Raw genomic sequence first — 21,126 nt, forward strand, 5'->3', positions numbered from 1 at the left:
CATTTAAGTTTATAAAACATTCCTCTAAATACTGATTTATCTGCGTCATACAAGTTCTGATATACTTTTGTTGCTGTTCAATTTCAGTATCTCCTACTTTCCATGGTGATTTCTTCTCTCAACTCTGAGGTATCTAGAGGTATTTACTAAATTTCAACTACATGAGAGCTTTATAATTATCTTTTGGTGATACATTTCTAACTTAGGTATACGGGGTTCAGATAAAGCATCCCTATGGTAACAGTCCTCCGACTATGTGTTACTGTTCAGCTGTGTCCAGCTCTTTGCGACCCCCTGGGCTGCAACACGCCAGGCTTCCGTCCTTCGTTTTCTGAATGTTGACTTTTAAGCCAGCTTTTTCACTCTCCTCTTTCAGCCTCATCAAGAGACTCTTTAGTTCTTCACTTTCTGCCATTAGAGTGGTACCATTTACATGTCTGAGGTTGCTGATTCTTCTCCCGGCAATCTTGATTCAACTATTTACACGGCCATAAAGCAAATCTTGCATGTGCTTGATATATTTTTCTAGGCTGCTGAGTATTCAGTGTAAATGCCTTAAATCAAATTGAATGATGGAGTTTTACAAACCCTTTATATCTTTAACGATTTCTGTCTTCTCCGTCCTTGAGTTACTGTGAGATTTGTCCGTGTCTCCTTGCGGTTCTACCTGGTTTTCTTTGTGGATTTAAAGTTGTGTTATTGGTTGCACACATAACTGGAGTTATTATAGGTGTCCTGATGTTATTACTCTTGTCATCATGAGGTTATTATTTTTATCACTTGAAGTACTTTATTTTTTACTTTAGACTCACAGTTTATTAGGATTTTTGCTGGTACATTTTTTCCAATATTTTATTCCAACCTACTATATCCTTATGTTTTAGTGTCCCTTGTAAACATCATAAACATGAATTTGTGGGTTTTATATCTAGTCTTTTATCTGGGATATTTAGTTTATTCCAAGTACTGATATGTTTACTTCTATAACTTATTTTATAACCACTTCTAGGTGTTACTTTACTGCTCTGTGCCCCATGTTTTTCAACTGTAATATGGGGGACAGTAGTATCATTATGATTGCCATTTTATTTGTTCTGTCATTTCTATTTATTTCTTTGGTCCTTTTTCTTTTCCTTCTTCTTTTTGATTGAATAATTAGTTTTCCTTATTCAATTTTTTTGGAGAAACTTGTTTAGAAGTTGTTCGTACTATTTCTCATTCTCTTAATGCTGATCCCAGAAATTGAAAGTTCCATAAACCCAGCACCAAAGCCTAAGTCTATGTTACTCAACATCTTTATCCTCCTCCTGAATCTTTATAATTGAAATTAAAGCAGTTTTTAGAAAACATTGATTCCAATCATCCCCTTACCAAAACCTGTTATTTTTCTATACATGTCAATTGTTTTAATCATTATCATACAGTGAATGTCTGATTTAGATTTATCCACACGTGTGCCCCTCAATCCGTTGTTCCTTCTTTCTTGTGTCTCTGACTTTCTATCTGGCATCAATTTCTTTCTGCTTGAGATTCATTCTTCAGAATTCCTGTTGTGAGGTTTCAGTGGTGGAAAACCCTATTTTTGTTGAAAGTATAATCATTTCACCTGTTGAAAAATACTTGTACCACTCAGCGCATTCTCATTCTCTATACCACTGACTTCTGGACTTTGTTTTTGCTGATGAGAACTCAGTTGTCAATCAAATTGCCACTTCTCTGAAGGCAATTTGTCTTTGTCTTTCTAGCTCCTTTTAAATCATCCCTTTGCATCTGGTCTTTGAAACTGTATTATTATATGTTTATTACATCTTTAAAATGTTATGCGACTTGGAATTTATTGGGCTTGTTACACATGTGGACTTGTGTCTTTATCAGTTCTGAGAAGTTCTCAGTCATTAAGCTTTCAAATACTGACTTTTCTCCATCCTCTGCAACCACTTCTCTAGGAACTTGATTAGATGTATATGAAGGTGTCTCACTCTGTCTGCTGTGCTTCCTTAAGTCTCTTTCATATTTTTTGGTCTTTCTGGGCTGCACTTATAACGTCTTCAGCTCTTTCATTTACTAGCTCTGCCCCAAGCTGGGTTTAATATACTCTCCAACCTATTCGTTAAGTATTTAATTTCAGCTCTCTTTTTCAAGTATAGGAGGTGGTCCATTTGATTATTATTTTATGATGTTCTAGACCCATTATAATCTTCTCATTTCTCATAACATATAAAGCATACTTATTTTGTAGCCTGTGTCTGATAAATCCAATATCCTATCCCTCTTCAGGCCTGAGTTTGCTGCTTTTATTTCTTCTGGCGCTCACACATGATGCATTGTTTCCTTGTATATTTAATGACTTTCTTTCTTTTATAACTCTGAATTATTCATGTTCCTTGTAGAAATCCTCAGAGATTTGGGACAAGAGTAGATTCCTCCAGAAAGGATACATTCTCTTCTGTAAGATGTCTGATGTGTGTACATATCTAGGATCATTTTCAAATTAATGAACAACTTGAAGTTTGGGGGTGGCTTTCCAGGACTGTGCCTCGGAGGGCCAATTTGGGATGGAATCAACGGGTTGAGTCAGGACAGTTTCATTTCCATTCTCTGAGTTTGGTAGGGCTCCCAAATTACTGGGGAGTGGTCTTCTATTAGATTTCTTGCCTGGTGGGCTCTGGGGTTTGTCTTCCTCCTTCCTGTTTCATGAGGCTGCAAAAACTGATGCTCCTGCTTTGGCAAAACCCTCCAAATGAAAGTTGGCGTCAGTTCATCGCTAGCCTTTTTGGATTCTGCCTACACACAGGTACCAGGCTGAGTATCTCTTACTTTCCTGCCAGCTTGTGGGTGCACTCGCAAACATGTTTTTACACAATTACCACCGTTTTCAGTTGTTTTCAATAGGAGCTTGGTCTGGGCCTCTGCTCCATCATGGTGACACCCTCTTTTGATCTTTCCCTATCATCTGTCTTAATCCCTTAAGTCACTGTTCAGAGGCCCCAGGAACCAGGGGTTGACAGGCATAGCTCAGCCTCTTCCTGCTTACTGGGACCAGGCTGGCTCTTCAGACCTCAGAGCCCTCAAACAACGACTGCGTTGTGTGAAACCACCCACACTTGCGGCTTTCACTGGACTACACAGTCATGGAGCTCACTCCTTTGCTAAGGAACCCCTTTCCCAGGTGAGCACCTGCATTAGAAACGCCTGCCTCGTGTTCTCTCACTTCACCTCATCAATGAACCCGTGCAGAGGCCTAGTGGAGGACAGTGAACTCACATGCTCAGCTCTGCGATTCCGGGCACACGCCAGGGTGTGGACGGGAGGACATGCAGGCAACGGGAGGGGGGCCAAGTGGGAACCAGTATTCACAAGGAGTTGCTGTCACGTGTAGAAAGGTTGGAGATCAAACAGAACTCTTAACATGAAAGTTCCCATGAAATAAGTATTTTCATCTCCATTTATTCAGATGGAAAAAAAAAAAAAATCGAGTCCAAAGTGACGTGTCTGAGGTCACAGAGTTGACAAATGGCTGAGTCAGAGTTCAGTACCTGGGGCATCTTCCCATGGACCCAGACTCTGCTCGGTGAATTTCGGATGACAGAGTCTGACGGTGGGGTGATTTTAGGGTCGTTGCAGGCCTGTCCTGCCTGAAGGGACCAAATGTCAGGAGGGCAAGGCCAAGCCGGCTCAGCTGGTGGGATGAAAAGGACACGGGCTATTCCTGGCTTAGCCGCCTCTGGCCCTCGGAGGGAGGAGGGGTCCAGACACGGAAGCTGTAGCACTGCAGGGCCCAGGAGCCGGCAGTCTGGGACCTGAGAACCAGGATGCATCGTCCAGACGGCAGCACCTGGGTCTGCTGCCTCAGCCACACAGCTGGAACGCCCCAGCCACAAAAACGCCCCACCCCTGCTCTACACGCTTCCCTGGCTCCTGCTGGCCCCACGACGGAGCTCCAGATATTCACGGTCCACGCAGGGCTGCCCTCAGGCTCGACTCAGTTCACCTCCTCCACTGTGGGAGGCATTCGCGACACAGGCCTCAGCTGGGTCACCCTTCGGGGTGCCTGGGTTCATTCCAGCACCCACTCCTCCAGGAAGCCTTGCGACTTCTCTCTTGGAGCATCCGGTAACTTCTCTGATAACTGCTGTATTTGTTTGGGAAACTAGAAAACACTCGCGGTTCCCATGACCCTCTTCAGGTTTGATAGTCTGCTAGAACAGCCCAGAGAATTCAGGAAAACACGTAACTTATGTCGACCAGTTGATTATAAGTGACATTACAAAGGATACAGATGAGGAGGCGCCCAGGGCGAGGTCTGGGAGGGTTCCGGGTGCAGGCACTTCTGTCCCTGTGGAGCTGGCACGGACGGCCTCTGGCTCGTGGACGTGTTCACCGACCAGGAAGCTCTCCACACCCACCGTGGAGGGCGTTCTAAGAGGGCTCCATCCTGCAGGCTTGATCAATTAACTTACCCTCTAGCCCCTTCTCCCCTCCTGGACAGTGGGGGTGAGACAGGAAGGTCCAAGTTTCTGGTCTCACTAGGCCTTTCTCGTGACCACGCTGAAGCCACCCAGGAGCCCATCCAGAGCAGCCTCTTCAGAACAAAAGTTGCTCCTGTCATCCAAGAAATTCCAAGGGGGTGAAAGAGCTGTATCGGAGGCTGAGGGCAGAGACCCAGTGTCTACTACGTCACACTCAGCTGATCCTGGAAAATGGCTGTGGCAAGTCCCCACTCTTGGCCCCCAAGGTTCCCTGGAGTTCCCAGTGCTCCCAGAGCTCCCAAGGCCAGTGTCTGATCTGTTCACAACTGAGGACGGGTGGTGTTCAGGGATGACCCCCTGCAGGATGGACACACACCGGCCAGCTCATGCCGCTGGGGGCGGGCCGGGGTGGAGGCTGCCTTCTCACTCCCCCCAGGCTCCTTGGGGATGTCAGCCCTGGGGACCCGCAGGTCCTTCTGCACTGGCTTGTCCCTGCCCTGACCCCTCATTCCCCCTTGGGGGTCCCCCACCTCCCAGACGCGCTTATGTGCCCCAGGGCCCTCAAGCGAAGCCCCTCCCTGGGCTGGCCTGTACAAGCAGCCAGCTGCGTGCCCGGGGCAGGCCTCAGAAAAAGCAAGGCCCAAGAGGGTGGAGGCCGGTGCAGTGGGGGGACGGGCGCCACGGGCCTCGCGGCAGCAAGGCCCAAGAGGGTGGAGGCCGGTGCAGTGGGGGGGACGGGCGCACGGGCCTCGCGGCAGCTCTGCGTTTGCGCCAGTGCTTCCTCCCTGCCACCGCAGGGCAGCTCAGCCCCGCTCGGGGCAAGTCAGGATGCCCGCGCTCAGCCCAGCTCCTGGCAGACGACAAGCTGCCTGCAAAACCACCAGGGGCAGCCTGGCCCATGAGGTGCGGGCTTAGGCCCTGAGATAGAGCTGCGAGTTCCCGCCTTCTCCACCGGTGATCCCGCCAGAGAGACAGACTGAGACCCGGCTCAGCCCACCCGTGGCCCTGAGCTCCGTCCCCCCGGAGTAGGCGAAGGCAACCGTCACGGGGGGTGGATCCAAGGCTGGTTACAGGACTCCCACCTCCAAGCTTCACCTCGACTTCTGGAGGCCAGTGTCACCCCAAACACCTTCCCAAGTGTGTGTGTATCAGTCTCCCCGTCTGCATGAGGCAGCACCCAGGGGCCCAGAGTGTTCGGGGACTGCCCAGCAGGGCCGGGTCCCCGCCACACCTGGCTCTGGGAGGCGCTGACCAGGAGACACGTGCAGCCCATGGAGGTAGGCCCAGGAGCTCTCTGCTGCCCTGAGCCTGTAGCTCTGCTTGAGAGGTTTTCTAGCCAGGGTGCACCAGTCCCCGTGAAGGGGTGCCCGTCTCTGAAATCTCGGGGCTTCCAGCGGCCTCATGCCCCAGGCCCACGACGGCCTGCTCCCTGCACCTGCCGCTCTGCTCCACGAGTGGGTCAGCCATGACCCTGCTGCCGTGAGGACACGGGGAGACCCGGGAGCCTCAGACACCTCTGGCTTCTCCCTAGCCCCACTCTGTGCCTTGGGACCCTCACCCTCTCTTGGGCCCCAGGACACTGCTCAGGACGGGCAGTTTGCTGGACAAGGCCTGCCTGAGGGTGCCTGGATGGGGGTAGGGGCTTGGAGCCCACCTGGAGTGAGGGCTGCAGGCAGGGGGCGGGTGCCCAGGGTGGGGGCGCTGGGTGACCCCGGGAGCTGTGAGGGGGAGTAGGCTGTGAAGGCAACCGTCACAGCGGGGGTGGGTCCAAGGCTGGTTACAGGACACCCACCTCCAAGCTTCACCTCGACTTCTGGAGGCCAGTGTCACCCCCAAACACCTTCCCAAGTGTGTGTGTATTTCAGGTGTGTGCTGAGTCGCTCAGTCCTGTCTAACTCTTTGTGACCCCATGAACTATACAATCCATGGAATTCTCCAGGCCCGAATACTGGAGTGGGTAGCCTTTCCCTTCTCCAGGGGATCTTCCCAATCCAGGGATTGAACCAGATCTCCCGCATTGCAGGTGGATTCTCTACCAGCTGAGCTACCAGGGAAGCCCATGTGTATCTCAGGAGAGGAAGTGAAAGGCTGGGGAGGCCAGAGCCATCCTGGGGGCTGGGGGCCACAGTGTCAGGACTCGAGACGGTGTTTACAGAGAGACGAGAACATGCTTGGGGAGGGGCTGGGGTTCACAGGGACAGACGGACATGGCTCCAACCCTGCTGGCCACTGGCCATGTGTGCCGTGGGGGGTTGCAGGAATCCCTACCTGAGCTGGGGGCTGATGAGCTGAGGGGGCGGCCGCCTGACCGCACTGGACAAGCAGAGGCAAGGATGCAGGTGACCAGCAGAGAAGCAAGGCAGGCCCTTTATTGGAGAATCTGTCACTGATACACAGACACACACAGGCCACACCCCTGAGCCCGGCCTGGAACCAGCCCAGGGCCCAGGACAGCTGACGCAGGGGTGTCCGCTCCCCGGGGGCAGCAGGAAACTCCCGGTGTCACCCACAGTGCCGTCTCTCCCAGCTCTGCTGCCTCAGGGTCCCCAGGAGAAGAGCCAGCCCTCGGGGATTCCAAGGGCCGAGGGGGCCGGGGGAGGCTCCCCAGACCCGCCCGGGAAGGGTCCCTCCCTCATGCTTGCCTTCTCTTCCTACCGGCTAGGTTGTGAACCCCAGGTCATGGGAACAGGTGCAGGGACCCCAGGCCTGGGCTGGGTGGATGGGCCACACTCTGGGGTCTGGGTCAGCATCTGCCTTAGCCCAAACTCGCAGGGGGGTCCCAACGGGCAGGGTGGGAAGGGGCGAGGCTGCTGCGTGCAGGGGCCCCTGCGAGTCCAGAGAGGACGCGGCGGGCAGATGTGGGGGCTGCGGGCTGGGGGCCGGGTAGCCGGAAGGAGGGGATGGGTGTCACAGCAGCAGCCGTGGCCCCATCCCCGGGGAGGGGGGCCTCTGGTTGTCTCTTCCTGCAGGATCAGGGACCCAGGACGGGGTGGGGTGCTCAGGCTTGAGCCTCCAGGGCGCGCACGTGCACGCTGGGCAGGCAGAACCAGGATGGGGGCAGCTCCTTGCTGGGGCCGTCCTCGTGGAACCGGATGTGGAGGAAGAAGTCGCCCGTGTAGAGGAAGAGGAGCGCCCCGAGGCAGGCCGCCTGGCCCGACGGCTGAACCTGAGAGAGGAGGTGGAGGTGAGAGCCAGGAGCCATGGGGCCCAAAGCCTGGGGAGACCCGGGGCCGACCGGGAGCCACGGGGCCCGTGAAGCCCGGGTAGACCCAGGGCCGACCGGGCGTGGGGGTGGGGGAGGGCCCCCAGGCCTGGCTCCATGACCCTCCAGGGCTTCTCTGCGGTGCTGCCCCCGGCAAGTCCCTGAACCTCTCTGCGCCTCAGCTCCTGTCCCGGGAAGGAGCTGACAGCACATCCCTCCCTGGGCTGCCTGGGGGTCAGTGAGCTGGGGAGTGTTTGGGGCCAAAGACGCATGTCCACCCGTGAGCGGAGCGGGAGGACCGTGCCTCGTGACCTCATCTGCTCCTCTGGGCACAGTGACCGCTGAGCAAGGGGGAGCTGCCCGCAGCGGGCAGGCCAATGGTGCCCTGGATACCCCACCCCAGCTCCTCAACAGCCCCGCCTCGCCATCGTGGCCCTGCTCCCGGGACTCGCGTATGGAGGCGTGAACTGTCTGGGGTCTCCAGGAGAGTCAGGCGGACGAGGGTCGATGCGGACCCTCTGCGTCTGCCGCCCCAGGGGAGGGCCCCACGCACCTTGTCCAGGTAGAAGGTGCCGGAGCCCACGAAGGACACGGCGTGGCGCAGGTCATAGCTGTGCACGCCGTTCTGGTGGTCCTGGAAGGGCACCACGCTGAGGGCAAAGGGGCCCACGCTGCGCGGGCTCCGGTTGGTCAGCCGCACCTCCAGGCGCACCGGGTCGCCCACCCGGCAGGCCGCCGCCTGGCAGTCACAGGGCTGTCCGTCCACCAGCACGTCTGCAGGGAAACAGGGCGCCAGAGCGTCAGGGCCCCGTCCGCCCCCTGCCCGCCTCCCCTGTTCACGGGCTCCTCCACCCGCCAGGGCTGCCGCCCGCGCTGTGCCAGCCTGGGGCGGGACACCTGCAGGGCCCAGCGCCTGCTCTCCTGATCTGCAGGCTGGAGGGTCCCAGGGGGCCTCCTAGATGCCCCCGGCTGGAAGAGCTAAGCTCTGGCCCTGACCCCCAGGGGCTCCTGCAGGTGGCAAGCAGCCAGGAGAGGGACTTGGACCTGGAGGGGACCATGTGCAGGCCAAGGACCAGGCAGGGGCCAGGCCAGGTGGGCCTTTATGGAGTCACCTGCAGGGTGACCTGCCTAGAGGACCCCGTGAGGGCTGGGCTGGCCCTGGGGGCACCAGGGAGACGTGCCAGCAGCTGGGGGGAGGCCTGGGGGTCACGGAGCAGGCTGAGCACTGTCGGGCAGGGGACAGGGAACAAGGGGCTGCGTGGGGTGGGGGGGTCGGGCAGGCAGACGGGAGAGGCCAAGCTGTGACCCCCGAGCAGGCTGGCCGGAGGACTGCTCTCTGGCCTGGGCACAAGGCACAGGCTGGGAGGTCAGAGGGACGAGTGTCCTGAAAACAGGCAGAGGAGGGAGGAGCTGAGCAGCTTCTCCCAAGTCCTCCCACTCGCCCTCCCTGGGCCCCGGCGTCCTCTTCTTTAGGAGGTAAGAGGAAAGTCTACTTCACAGAGGTTTTGCGAGAACCAGAAACCTGAAAGCAGTGGGGCTGGGACGCATGGCCACCCTGCCGGATCTTATCACCTGCGCCCACACCCACCCTGGGCGGCGGAGACTGTGCGGGCGGGCCAGGTCCCGGCCTGGCTGTAATCCCCAGCCCACAGGGACAACTGGCATTCATACAGCTCTTCCAGGCCCTTCCTCACCTCGGCTGGCGATGAATGCGGATGGGGGCAGGTGAGCCAGCGCGGCGCCGACGCAATGCACAGAGAGCGCCCGGGACCCAGTCCTGCCAGCCTCTCCTGGGCCGCTGTGTGCAGGAGGGCCGTAGACCACAGCCTACCTGCTGGCAGGCCACATGCAGAACCCGGAGGGTCCCAGCCCCAGGGAGGGGGCCCCCTAGAGAGGTCAGGAGGGGTGTCCCGGCCTGGAGGCCTGTCTCCTGACCCTCAGGCTGTGGGGGAGCCATGCACCAGAGACCTCGACCTGGGGGTTCCTTGGGAGCGGTGGGTGGGACACACAGAACTCAGCCTTCTTCCTGAGAGACCCCCGGAACCCTGGGCCTGTGCCACCCAAGTGGGGGTGTGGGAGACAGAGTGACACCCCCAAAGATGTCCATGCCCTACCCCCTGGAGCCTGAGCAGGCTGTTCCCCAACATGGCAAGGACCCTGAGAAGCCGAGTAGCTCGGAGCATCCGGGAGTCCGATGTCATCATCTCCGAGGTCCTTGTAAGGGCAGGAGGGGCAGGAGAGAGCCCGGGGAGGCTGTGTGGCCAGGGAGGTGGAAGACACTCAGAATAAAAGGGAGCTTTGACCACAGGGTGGCCACTGACACTGGTCTCCAGGGCCCTGCTCGGCCCTAATCCAGGATCCCCCCTCCCTGTGTTTCCAATCACACTGCCTCTCCACCCAAGTCCTGCAGGCCCAGCCCAGCCCGGCCCCGGGGTCTCTGCACCTGGGCCCCCCTGGGAGAGGCGGCCTCTTTCCGCGCAGCACAGTGCCGTCCTACCCAGCACTCCCTCACGCTGCATCTCCTGGCCCTCGGCATCTTCTCTCAAGTTCCCTTGTTTGCCCACCTGTTTGTTCACTGTCTGTGTTCTTCTCTTCTTGCCCCAGCACCTGGGCTGGGCAGGCGCCCTTCTATTTCATCTTTGTTGACCAAATCAATGGATGAATCAGAGAGTGGATAAGTGGGCTTTGGGGCTGGGGTCAGTTCAGCTCAGTTTAGTCGCTCAGTCATGTCTGACTCTTTGCGACCGCATGGACGGAAGCACGCCAGGTCTCCCTGTCCATTACCAACTCCCGGAGTCCACCCAAACCCATGTCCACTGAGTCAGTGATGCCATCCAACCATCTCATCCTCTGTCGTCCCCTTCTCCTCCCGCCTTCAATTTTTCCCAGCATCAGGGTCTTTTCAAATGAGTCAGTTCTTCGCATCAGGTATTGGAGCTTCAGCGTCAGCATCAGTCCTTCCAATGAATATTCAGGACTGATTTCCTTTAGGATGGACTGGTTGGATCTCCTTGCAGTCCAAGGGACTCTCAAGAGGCTCAAATCCCTCTCAAGGGGCTCAAAGGACCCTTGGACCCCCCTGGAGCTCAAAGACACTGGGCCAGCCCCTTGAATGTCCCGTAGAAGGGACCTCAGAACCAAGCTGCTGCCTCCCAGCTCTGATCCTGACTCGCACACCAGGCTTTTGTGGAGGAGATTCTTCGTGCAGGAGCAGCTCATGTTGTAAGAAACCTCCTGGGAGCGGATTAGCCTCTTCCCTTGGAGCATTAAATCGGGCCGCAGTCCATCTCCTCCCGCCGCCCCCAGCCCGCTTCTCCTTCACTTTTAATACCAGCCAGCATCACGGACTTCATTCTATCCGGCCCAGGATCCCTCCCGAAGCGGCTGCCGAGTTTATGCTACAGCACGTCGCCAGGCTCTGGCAGGAACACGGCTATAAATAGAAGGCGAGAGGAGGGAAGGGCCTGCGGGGCCCACTCCGACGAGGGAGGCACGGGGAGAAAAGCAGCTGGCCAGTGCCAGCCAAGGGCGGCCACTGTGGGGATGCGGGGCGGGGTTCACACGGGGAGAGCGCGCGGAGGGTCGGGGAGCTGCCTGCACCCCGAGGCTACACCTGGAGGCAGAGTGAGCACGATGACGTTGTCCCCCCGACCCCCCATCCAGAGCCTCACCCAAGGCCAAGAAGCCTCCCCCAGCAGCCTCACGGGCTCCTGGAGGGCACAGGGCACAGGCGTGGTTTCCACGGGTTTTGAGCAGGGGTGCTGAGGTGTAGAGAGGAGATGGGGCTGCCAGGGCCCTGACGGAGGGTCTGCCACCCAGGGGCGGGGGCCAGGTCTTTCTGCCTCGGCTTCCCCTCTCTCCCAGGAGGGGTGGGAAGAGCTCTGCTTCCCCAGGTGGGGCCAGTTTTAGACCCCCGCCCAGCCTCACCGAACGCAGCCTCTGCTGCACTCTGTGCCTGGAGGGAGCTGGCCTTCCTGGTGCCCAGGAGACATGGGGCACAACACTCACTGCAGAGGGTTCCTGGCTCAGAGCAGCCTAGCAGCAGGGGCAGGGCCCGAGGGGAGGGGGTGTCCGGGCTCGGCCTTTGCACCCAGGCCCCTCTCCCTCCCCACCTCCCCCCACAGGCACTGCCCGCCTCTCATCTCACCATTACCGCCTCTCATCTCACCATTACCGTTCTTGGGGATGACAGGAGCTCCTGAGAGCACCCTGGCCACTGTCCTAAGGTTTCATCATCTCACGCAGTCTCCAGTCCAAGCCCACCAGGTGGCACGGACACGGCCTCACTTACAGGGCACCCTGTCCCGGTGGGGAGAGGCCCGTGGCCATCCAGGTACACAGCTGAGCACTCAGCTCCCTCAGGAACCCTGATGGCCAGAGCATGCGTTATTTTTCATACAGCTTTATTGAGATTTAGTTCACAAACCACAGCTCACCCACTGAAGTGCACAATTCCATGGCTTTTCATCTATTACCAGATCTGAGCAACCATCACTACAGGCAACATGAGAGTGTTTTCATCACCTCCAAAAGCAACCCCCTACCCCTTCTCCATCCCACATGTCCCCCACCCCCGAACAACCAGGATTCATGCTTCCAGTTCTACAGAACACCCCAGTTCTATGGACTGTCGCACCAGAGTGGGGAACCACTCCCTTCTCCAGGCGATCTTCCCGACCCAGGGATCAAACCTGGGTCTCCTGCATTGCAGGCAGATTCTTTACTGTCTGAGCCACCAGGGAAGCCCCCATAACCACACATATTTGGTCTTTAAGAGCAGGCCTCTCTCCCCGAGTGTGATGCTGTTGGGGCTCAGTCTGTGGGCGTCTATGCCTTGCTCCTTCTCATCATGGACACACCACAGCTGGTCGTCCACGTGTTTGTGAATGGGCACCCGGGTGCCTCCGCCCTTGTCTATTGTGAACAATGCCGCTGCGGACGCTCGAGGACAGTGTCTGTGTGGACACAGTTCTCCGGTCCTCGAGGGCACACACCTCGGAGCGGAATTGCTGGTTGGAGTTGTGGGGGGGGCTGGCATTTAACCGGCTGAGGGATCACCAGGCTGTGCTGTGCAGCAGTGGCATGACCCGCAGTGTTCAGATTCTCCATGTTGCTCCCGGCACTTGCCCCACCCACCTTTTCTGTCCAGCCATCCCAGCACATGGCACAGTGGCATCTCCTGCCAAAACTGTGCCTGGCCAGGCTGCTGTGGCCCTCATGGTCCGCAGGGTGGACGTGCGTCTCTGCCCTCTGACCCAAACACAGGTTTGCAAAGGCCTTCTTTCTGGTCTTATTCACTCATCTCTCCCTGGCTGGGAACCTTCTGGAATTCCAATCCCTTAACCCCACTCATCCTCTGGGGCCTGGGGCCGGGCTGAGGGCTGGGATGTAGACTGGGCCCCTCTCCCTGTAAGCACGGCAAAGGACAGAGGGCTTGGCAGATCCAAGGCCAGCACAGCATGTCAGGACCCGGACTCCAGAAAGGCAGCTGGGAGCAGGGGCTCCAGAACCAAGAGGAGGGCTGGGTGGAGACTGGAGCCTGAGGATGGCAAGTCAGGGACAGGCCAGTGGTCAGGCTGGCCCTACAGTGTCCACGGCGTCTCTCCATACGGTCCACGGAGCGGGTGGGTGTGAAGGCTAGGGGTGGGCAGACGCTCCTGGCACTTGAGAGACACTTGCCAAATGGCTGCGAACAGTCCGGCAGTTCTAAACCACTGTGGACTTTTCAAAAGAAAAGACCTGCCTGGCGGCTCCCTGGAGTTGCGCTTCCTAGGTCTGTTCTGGCGTGTGCGTGTGAGTGTGTGTGTGTGTCCAGGACCACGGGCACTCTGAGGCATGGACAATGGGCAGGGTGGGACTCTGGGTGGAGCCTACACAGCATGTTCCCCTGGGGGCCGAAGGAGACACAGAAAACATCAGCAGGCCCCAAGGTCAGAGGCAAGTCACTTTTCAGTGGCGAAGAGGGGGGCTCGTGGATTTCGTGTTCAACCGATTCATCTAATGGTCCGCTCATTCCTTCCTTAGGGCCTGGCTCCCACAGTCAGTGGTGGAGGCCTGTTCTTCCCCTGGCGCCCAGACTCCCAACAAGGATGCTGTTCCAGGCTCACCTTTCTTTCTGGGGTTTTGGTTTCTTTGACAAAACTGGATGGCTAAGCAGACTTACGGTCTGATTCTGGACACAACAGAATCTTTAGAGACACAGGAAGAATGAGTGAGAGGAAGGCCCGAGAGGAGCCGGAGAGAGTCAGGTTCTCAACAATCTACCAAATGGGCTTCAGCTAAGATGTATTTGAATTTCAAATTTCACAAGGCACACACATTTTTCTAGTTGACATAAATCTTGGATGGGCCTAGATTTTAGAGCCAAATTTGATTCAGGCCAGGCTAGGTTTGAGAATTAATCAAGTTTGTCACCCTTTAAATGAAGTGCAAAAAAAGAGCAAAAAAAAAAACCCTCAAATGAGAAAAGAACAGTAGCTGAGCCTTGGGACGTGGGCTGAGAACCAAGGCAAAGCCCCTGGCCAGTGAGTTTTGCTTCACCCTCCTCAACACCAGCTGTCCTTGGGAGAAAGCACAGGCAGACGTAGCAGAAAACCCTGTAATTTCCAACAATGCAGTAAAAAGCGGTGAACTTCCTCTACTGCAAATGTAGCAAGTTGCTCTGTACACAACCAAGGCAGTAAGTCTTCCCTGGGTACCAATGAGAGCCAAGTCACTGACCTACTCTCTGTGGCTATTAGGAAGCTCAGAGACAAGAGTGTATTGACCTAGGGTACCATGTGGGCCCTCAGCACCCACATTTCAGCTCACACGCACACGCATGCACGCACACACAGCCTCTCCTAGCATGCCCACTCCTCCAAGTCTTGACCAACGGGACAAATATGGTTTCCCTTAGTCCAGAAGTTTCCAATGTTGTTTTGCTCCTTTCCTGAAAGAGTTGGTGAAAGAGGTTAGAAGCGCAGAAATGCCCTGCAGGTGGGGGTGACGGTGTTCTGGGAGAGGATCTTACACAGAAACAGGCAGTGGCATCTGGGGAGGACGTGTGAAACCACGCAGTCCCCCGGCACCTACCCGGCCCTCAGCCTCCCTCCCTGAGGGAAAGAGGGTGGGTCCTTCTGTCCGCTGTGCGGGGCTCAGGCAGGGCGACGTGATGGGAGGGATGCACCAGGGGCAGGACTGCTCCCGGGAGCTCAGCTCGGGCTGCCCGGGCCCCAGGGTCACGGGCTCGTCCTGCCCTTGGGCGCTCATCAAGGTGGGCACCGCGTGAGCCCAGGGCCCTGCTCTCAAGGCGCCAAACGTCGTGTGTTTTTAACAGTCACTGAAGTAGCTAATTAGTTCATAAACCAGAATGCCTCCTCCCCAGCACCCGGGGAGGGAGACCGCTCCAGACCCGCACGTGTAATTACCCTCCAGTTGAGAACAGCTCCTGAGGAGCCGTTTGGCTCTCTTGGGTAAATAATTTACTTTTACAACTTTTCATTAAAGATTAAAGGGAATTAAATTAAAATTAAGGCGAGCTGGAGTTGGAGGGGGACGCTTGAGGCTGGGAGCTGGCTCGTGGAGATGTTCTCAGGCTTCCTGAACACGTCCGCGCAAGGGCCGGTTGGTGGGGAGCCCCAGGCGGCGTGGCCCACGTGGACCGTGGCTGCTGGGGACCCTGTGAACCTGCTTCAGTGACGGGGAGAAACACACTCGGCCCACACCACCCACCGGGTCAGGGGTCCCCTTGCCCGTGGTTTCCCCGGGCTGTTGGGCCAGGCGAGCAGGGTGGCAGAGCTCAGACCACGTCCTGGTTTCGGGAGAGCCAGAGCTTCTGCCTCCCCTGATGCAGCCAGAGGGCTGGGGTGCGGAGCCGAGAGACGGCTGAGCTCCAAACAGGGGCAGAGACGTGCCAAACAAGGCTCGAGGGGTGACAGTGGGGACCACGGGTGAGCCGGGAGACGGCTGAGCTCCAACCCGGGGCAGAGACATGCCCGAAGGGCTCGAGGGGTGACGGCGGGGACCACAGGTGAGCCGGGAGACGGCTGAGCTCCAAACAGGGGCAGAGACGTGCCCAACAGGCTTGAGGGGAGACGGCGGGGACCACAGGCAGCAGTGCACGCAGCTCAAGGCCGGGTGGGTGAAGAGCCTGCGTTCGGGGCAGGGTCTTGCTGGAGGGTGCTGCGCTGCGGGCCGGCCCTCTGTCTCCTCCCTGGCAGCGCGCCCCAGCCCCCGGGGGGCTCAAGGCCCTGCCCACTGGCCCCGTCTGCAGGGAACCCTTGCGGTTGGCCCGCAGGCTGGCCCTTCCCTCAGGGAACACTTGCCCTTGAGACTTTCTGGCGGGCGGAGGCTGGCTGGGTGCTCACCAAACCAGTCCCTTTCCCCCAGGGCGCAGCGCCCACAGCAGGCGAGGACGCGGGCCTGCGTAGGGGCCAGGGGGTAGTAAGGGGTACAATGACACACGCCCTGCAAAGCTGGCCCACAAACTCATCCCTCCTGCAGTCCCTGCTCGGCCAAGTGACAGAACTAAAGATATTGAGCCAGGTCCGGGGAGGAGCCACAGGATAAGGGCAGCGGTGTGGTGGGCGGGGCCATGGGTGGGCGGGGCCATGGACCCCCCCCCCATGAGCCCCAGACAGACCCCACCACCCACACCACAAGACATAAAGTAAGGCTGCTGTGTTGGGCCCCTGAAATTTGGGGCTGTTTGTTATAGCTGTGCAGCTTCCAGGCCTTCCAGGGCTCGTCTATCCAAACCGTCTCCTTTCAGAAGGGACGCTGGGACCCGTACGGAGCCAGTGCGCCCAGGGCCGGGCTTCGAATCCGATGCTGGGTGGGTCCTGGAATCCGGGGGGCCCCTCCCTTCCTCTCTGGAACAGAACTGCCTTTTGCACAGTGAACACCACCACTGCAGGCTAGAGACAGGGCCTCCATTAAGTCCTCTGCCTTCAACCTTCTCTTTCTGGACAAGCACCTCAACCGACGATAAACCAGGGGAAACAACAGGACAAAAGAATGAATGCTGTGCCTGCTGGCTGGTGGCATTATGCAAAGACATCATTCTGAGGACAGCAGAGAATTTAAAATGACTCCACTGTCCCCGAGCAGCGTCCCTACCTTTTCAATCTCTCGTTTTTCATCTTCTCTCAAGACTTCCTCAATAAAGCAGCGATCACTGCCACCCAGGCAGGCCCCTCCATGGCTCCCGTGGCTCTGCGTCCAGCCTGGTCCTCCCCACACAAGGTCACCCCAGCCCCGGACCATCTCCCCTGCAGGGTCAGACTGCACAGGCGGCTGCTGGCGCCAGGAGGATAGGGAGGAATCTAAGACCTTCCTTCCCAGATGAGAGAGCTGAGGGCTGGAGGGCGGGGGTCATCCCAGCGGGCATGGGAAGGGGCTGTGCAGCTGGTTTCATGCCACTGGGCCTTTGCACAGGCTGTTAAAGCTGCCCTGTCTGCCTGTCCAGCTCAGCCTCACCTGTGCTGCGCTCAGCACTCAGCATCTACCTGGAGTCCTGCCTGCACAAAAACGTACGCACGCTTCCCTCCATCCCCCGGTGCCCAGCAGGGCCTGGGCACCTTGGGTCTCCGCAGGATTTGCAGACCTTCTGCTGTCTGATAGTGGGGCCAGGCCTAGAAGCCAGGTCTCTGGATTCCTGGGTCAGTCCAGAGGGTCGGAGGGTGAGGGGGAGACAGCCAAGAAGAGAAAGGGTTTCCATTGAGAAGATGAAAAGGGTGTTGATACAGGCTTGATGGCCTTGGGAGTGTTCTAGACCAAGCTGAAGGCCGCCTGCCGCTCCTCCTCTGCTTGCCCTTCCCCAGCGCCCTGTGACACCCCTCCTGCCATCCATCACCTCCTCACAGGACCCCCGATACTCTCTGCCTTGCCAGCTCCTCTGGCCCTTTCCAAAACTCAGGTCGAGCAGCACTCTCTCCAGGAAGACTTCCTGAACCACACCCAGCTTTGCACTAGGCTATATCATGTATAGCCTCATGCCAGGGTTTTCCGTTGACACGATGTCTCATTGATTTGAAGCTCATTGAAGGTGAGCTTTTTGAAGGCAGGGCTCAGGGTTCAGTCACTGAACTGATGAATGAACAAGGCCTGCCTATGGCTTGCCATGTGACCTTAGGGAAATCACTTAACTTCTCTGAGCCTCTGCTTGCTCATCTATATACTACATGGGAGGAATGAACCGGATGGCTTCAAGACAGGCTTCATGGTGCCCAGGCCTGGGCTCAGCCCTCCAGGTCCACTTCAGACCATTCTCTCTACTGAGCCAGGGTGGCATGTGGGCTCACTTGGCATCTAGTTGCTGTGCCAGGACTGTCCCCCCACACTCCCCAGCCCCAGTCTCAGCCTTTTTGCACACGGCCCAGGGCCTGACCCCTGCCTGGTGCTCGATCAACATTTATCATGTCAAACGGACTCTTTAAGCAGTGACAGCCAAAGCCTCCCATAGACACGTAGCGTCCCAGAGCACACAGATCATTCAGGAAGGACACAGGCCACAAGAGAACCTACCACAAGAGAACCACTGGGATCGGGGTCGGGCCACTCCTGGCCATGAGAAGGGGCACCTGTTGAGCCCCCAGGGCACTGCCCTGCCAAGACTTGGCCACCAGCCCTTTGGCAGGTGGGCTAAGGGCTCAGGAGGAGGCGGTAAAGGGGACCCCCCCGGACCCTCTGCCCAAGCCAGGGTGGGCAGCACCGCAGAAAGCCCCTTGGTGGAGCTCTCAGTGTGTGTGTGTTGGGGGTGGGGGTGGGGCTGAGGCCTGCACAAACCCACTGCTCCTGTCCCGACCCAGGGCACAGGGGTCAGACAGGGCAGGGAGACTCCAGAGCAGACCAGCTTGCAGACGATGGGCCCGGCCGGCTGTCCACGTGGCGAGGACCTTGTGTTGGGCCTAAGCACCCTCACCAGAGGCGACCCTGTGGACGGAAGCCCTGGCCTGGCTTCTCAGACGGGGCCCTGACCATCCCAGAGGCTCCGGGGGGCTGACACACATGAGGGTCCAGACTTTCTTGGACTAAGGCGGGCCCCCTGAAAATGACTGCGGGCCAACCGGCTCCAAGGGGCCCGGATCCCAGGGGCCCACACCAGCTCCCATCTGCTGCCCTCCGTGCCCCCTCCACTGGAGCCGCGCCCGGCGGAGGACAGGTGTCCGGGGGCCACCGCCTCTCCTACCGGCCGGGCCCTCTGTGTGCAGAGGAGGAGCGGGGGCCAGGCCGCACCCCTGTCCGGCACAGTGCGCTGTGAAAGGCTCCGGGGCCGCCTGGGGAGCCCTGAGCCGGAAGAGAAGACCCTTGCCCAGGGGCCCACGGCTGACTCGTGGCCCTCTGCTCCCAGACGGGCCTTGCGCCACTCTGGAAGGACTGCTGGCTTCTCTGATGCACTTGGTGTCCCCAGAGGCCCCACAGCCAAGAAGGTTTCCCCCTCTCCCTGAGGGCCTCTGAGCCCTTGCTCCCTCCTCTGAGAAGCCCTCCTGCACCTGCCCCAATAGAGCAAGGAGCCCCTAAAGCTCCTGCCCCGCCCCCCACCCCGCCAATTCCTGACCCTGTCTGTCTCTGAGCTTAAAGCTCTGAGCTGCGACTGCTTCTTTCTCAGCACCAAGCAGGGCGTGAGCTCCTCCAAGGTCACCAGGGCTCCGTAGCCCCCAGTGGGGAGGCTCCAGGCCCTCAGTCCCTGCTCAGACCCCCCGGCAGCCCCTCAGTGCCAGTTGATGGAACGGGTGAGCTCTTAAATCTCTTCCGGGTCACGGCACCTCCCATCTTTTTTGGTGGTGACTTCCGCATGTCTGGCTCTGCTACAGAAAACAGCAGGCCTGTCCCCCTGACCCCCAGCCTCAGGGCCTGCATTTAAGTTTGCAGAGGACGAAACCCCCTTGGCTGGGGACCCCTATGAGCAGGCCTCTTGGCTCAGGGGCTGCGTCCACCCTCCTCTCCTGTAAACGGGGTCGAGCCACAGTTGGAAGCTGATGCGGGCCGCACTGTTGTTTGCCCAGTGGTTTCTCATTAACTGAAAATGAAAAATTAAAGACAAAAAGTCCCCAGAGATGCAGGGGCTCATGGATGACCCTGGGGAACTGGGCCTCCACCACTCCCCAGAACACAGTCACCTCCCTGGACCCTGTTGTGGGGTCCACAGCTGGGGTGTGGCAGAGCTGGGGTGAGGCCAAGCCCATGTGACCTCACCAGACCCCCCGCGAAACCAGGCCATGTCTCTGCAGCCTTCATGACCTGCCAGCAAACTCTGAGCGAGGCCAGGAGGGATCCGCCTGCTCCTGTGTCCCCAGCAAATGCTCAGGACACACAGTGACCCGCCCCCCCCCCCACCAACGTCCTGCAGCAGCAGGAGCGCCAGGGCCGCCACCTGCCCAGGGCCACTGGGTCCTCCCACGGGGCTCAGGAGACAGGCAGCGGTGTGTGGGGCCACCTCTTCCCTGGGGAGCTGGGGGGACGGCAGCACGATGTCATTAGGGCACCGAGCTCTGGGGGGCGCACGTGACCCCTGCCCACCCTCGGGGACTATCAGACCCCGGTGTCCTGGTGGGGTGGGGTCTCTGGTCTAGGAGCCAGAAGGCCCATCTGAGAGCCCTGGCTGAGCTTGGGGAACACCATGTTCGTGGCTCAGTGAGTGGGCCCGGCACCCGAAGGCTGGTACAAAAGAAACCCGGGTCACTTGCATTCCCCCTAACAGCTCGTCACCAGGCCCGTGGCATCTGTGGCCTAAATCTCACCCAAACCACACCAAAGGTGTGGAGGCCTCGATACTCCAGGCCTGAGTTCAAACCCATGCCGATGGGTATCTAAAGCCTGTGTCTCTGTGCTGGAGCATGTGAATGGTACACGACAGCCATGGGGCCCGGCCAAGACCTGAGGAGAGGCTGCGGAGGCTGACCAAACCATAATCCAAATCCTAAATCCTAACCCCTAATCCTAACCCTAACCCCTAACCCAAAACCCCAAACCCTAACCCCTAATCATAATCCCCAACACTAATCCTAACACCCAAACCCAATCCCCAACGACAAATCCTAACCCCTAACCCTAACCCCAAACCTAATGCCTAACCCTGACACTAACCCCTAACCTCAAATAATAACCCTAACCCCTAACCCTAACCCCAACCCGTAACTGTAACCCAAACCCTAACCCTAAACCCTAACCCTAACCCCAACCCCTAACCCTAAACCCAACCCTAACCCCTAACCCTAAACCCAACCCTAAGCCTAAACCTAACCCTAAACCCAACCCCAACCCCTAAACTCAGCCCCTAACCCTAACCTAAACCCTAAGCCTAACCGTAAACCTAAATCCTAAGTCCTAGCCCTAACCCTGTGCTGCCGCTGCCCCGCCTGCCCCCGCCACATCCATGAAACAAACCCTCTGCCTCTTTCACCTCCCCTCCACCCCCAGCAGCCCCCCACTTCTTCCCACGTGACCCAGAGCCTTGCCTCCCCATAGATGGTC

At 57.9% G+C, this 21,126-nt stretch overlaps 1 protein-coding gene across 7 annotated transcripts in view; it reads right to left on the reverse strand.

Moving 5' to 3' along the window:
• Positions 1-6,809: 6,809 nt before the first annotated feature.
• TRAPPC9 (trafficking protein particle complex subunit 9) overlaps positions 6,810-21,126 on the reverse strand; it is a 406,815-nt gene continuing 392,498 nt past the window's right edge. For all 7 annotated transcript variants that reach the window (XM_086337447.1, XM_086337441.1, XM_086337440.1 and 4 more), the window contains 2 exons: positions 8,225-8,445; positions 6,810-7,635 (listed from right to left, as the gene is read on the reverse strand). In XM_086337447.1, coding sequence (XP_086193573.1) covers positions 7,468-7,635; positions 8,225-8,445 — 389 coding nt within the window. In that variant the 3' untranslated portion in view covers positions 6,810-7,467. The remainder of the gene's footprint in view (positions 7,636-8,224; positions 8,446-21,126) is intronic.

The sequence above is a fragment of the Bos grunniens genome, chromosome 14, assembly GCF_055505025.1.
Source record: "Bos grunniens cultivar Pamir isolate PY7600 chromosome 14, Bosgru_T2T1.0, whole genome shotgun sequence".
In the NCBI taxonomy this organism is placed as follows: domain Eukaryota; kingdom Metazoa; phylum Chordata; class Mammalia; order Artiodactyla; family Bovidae; genus Bos; species Bos grunniens.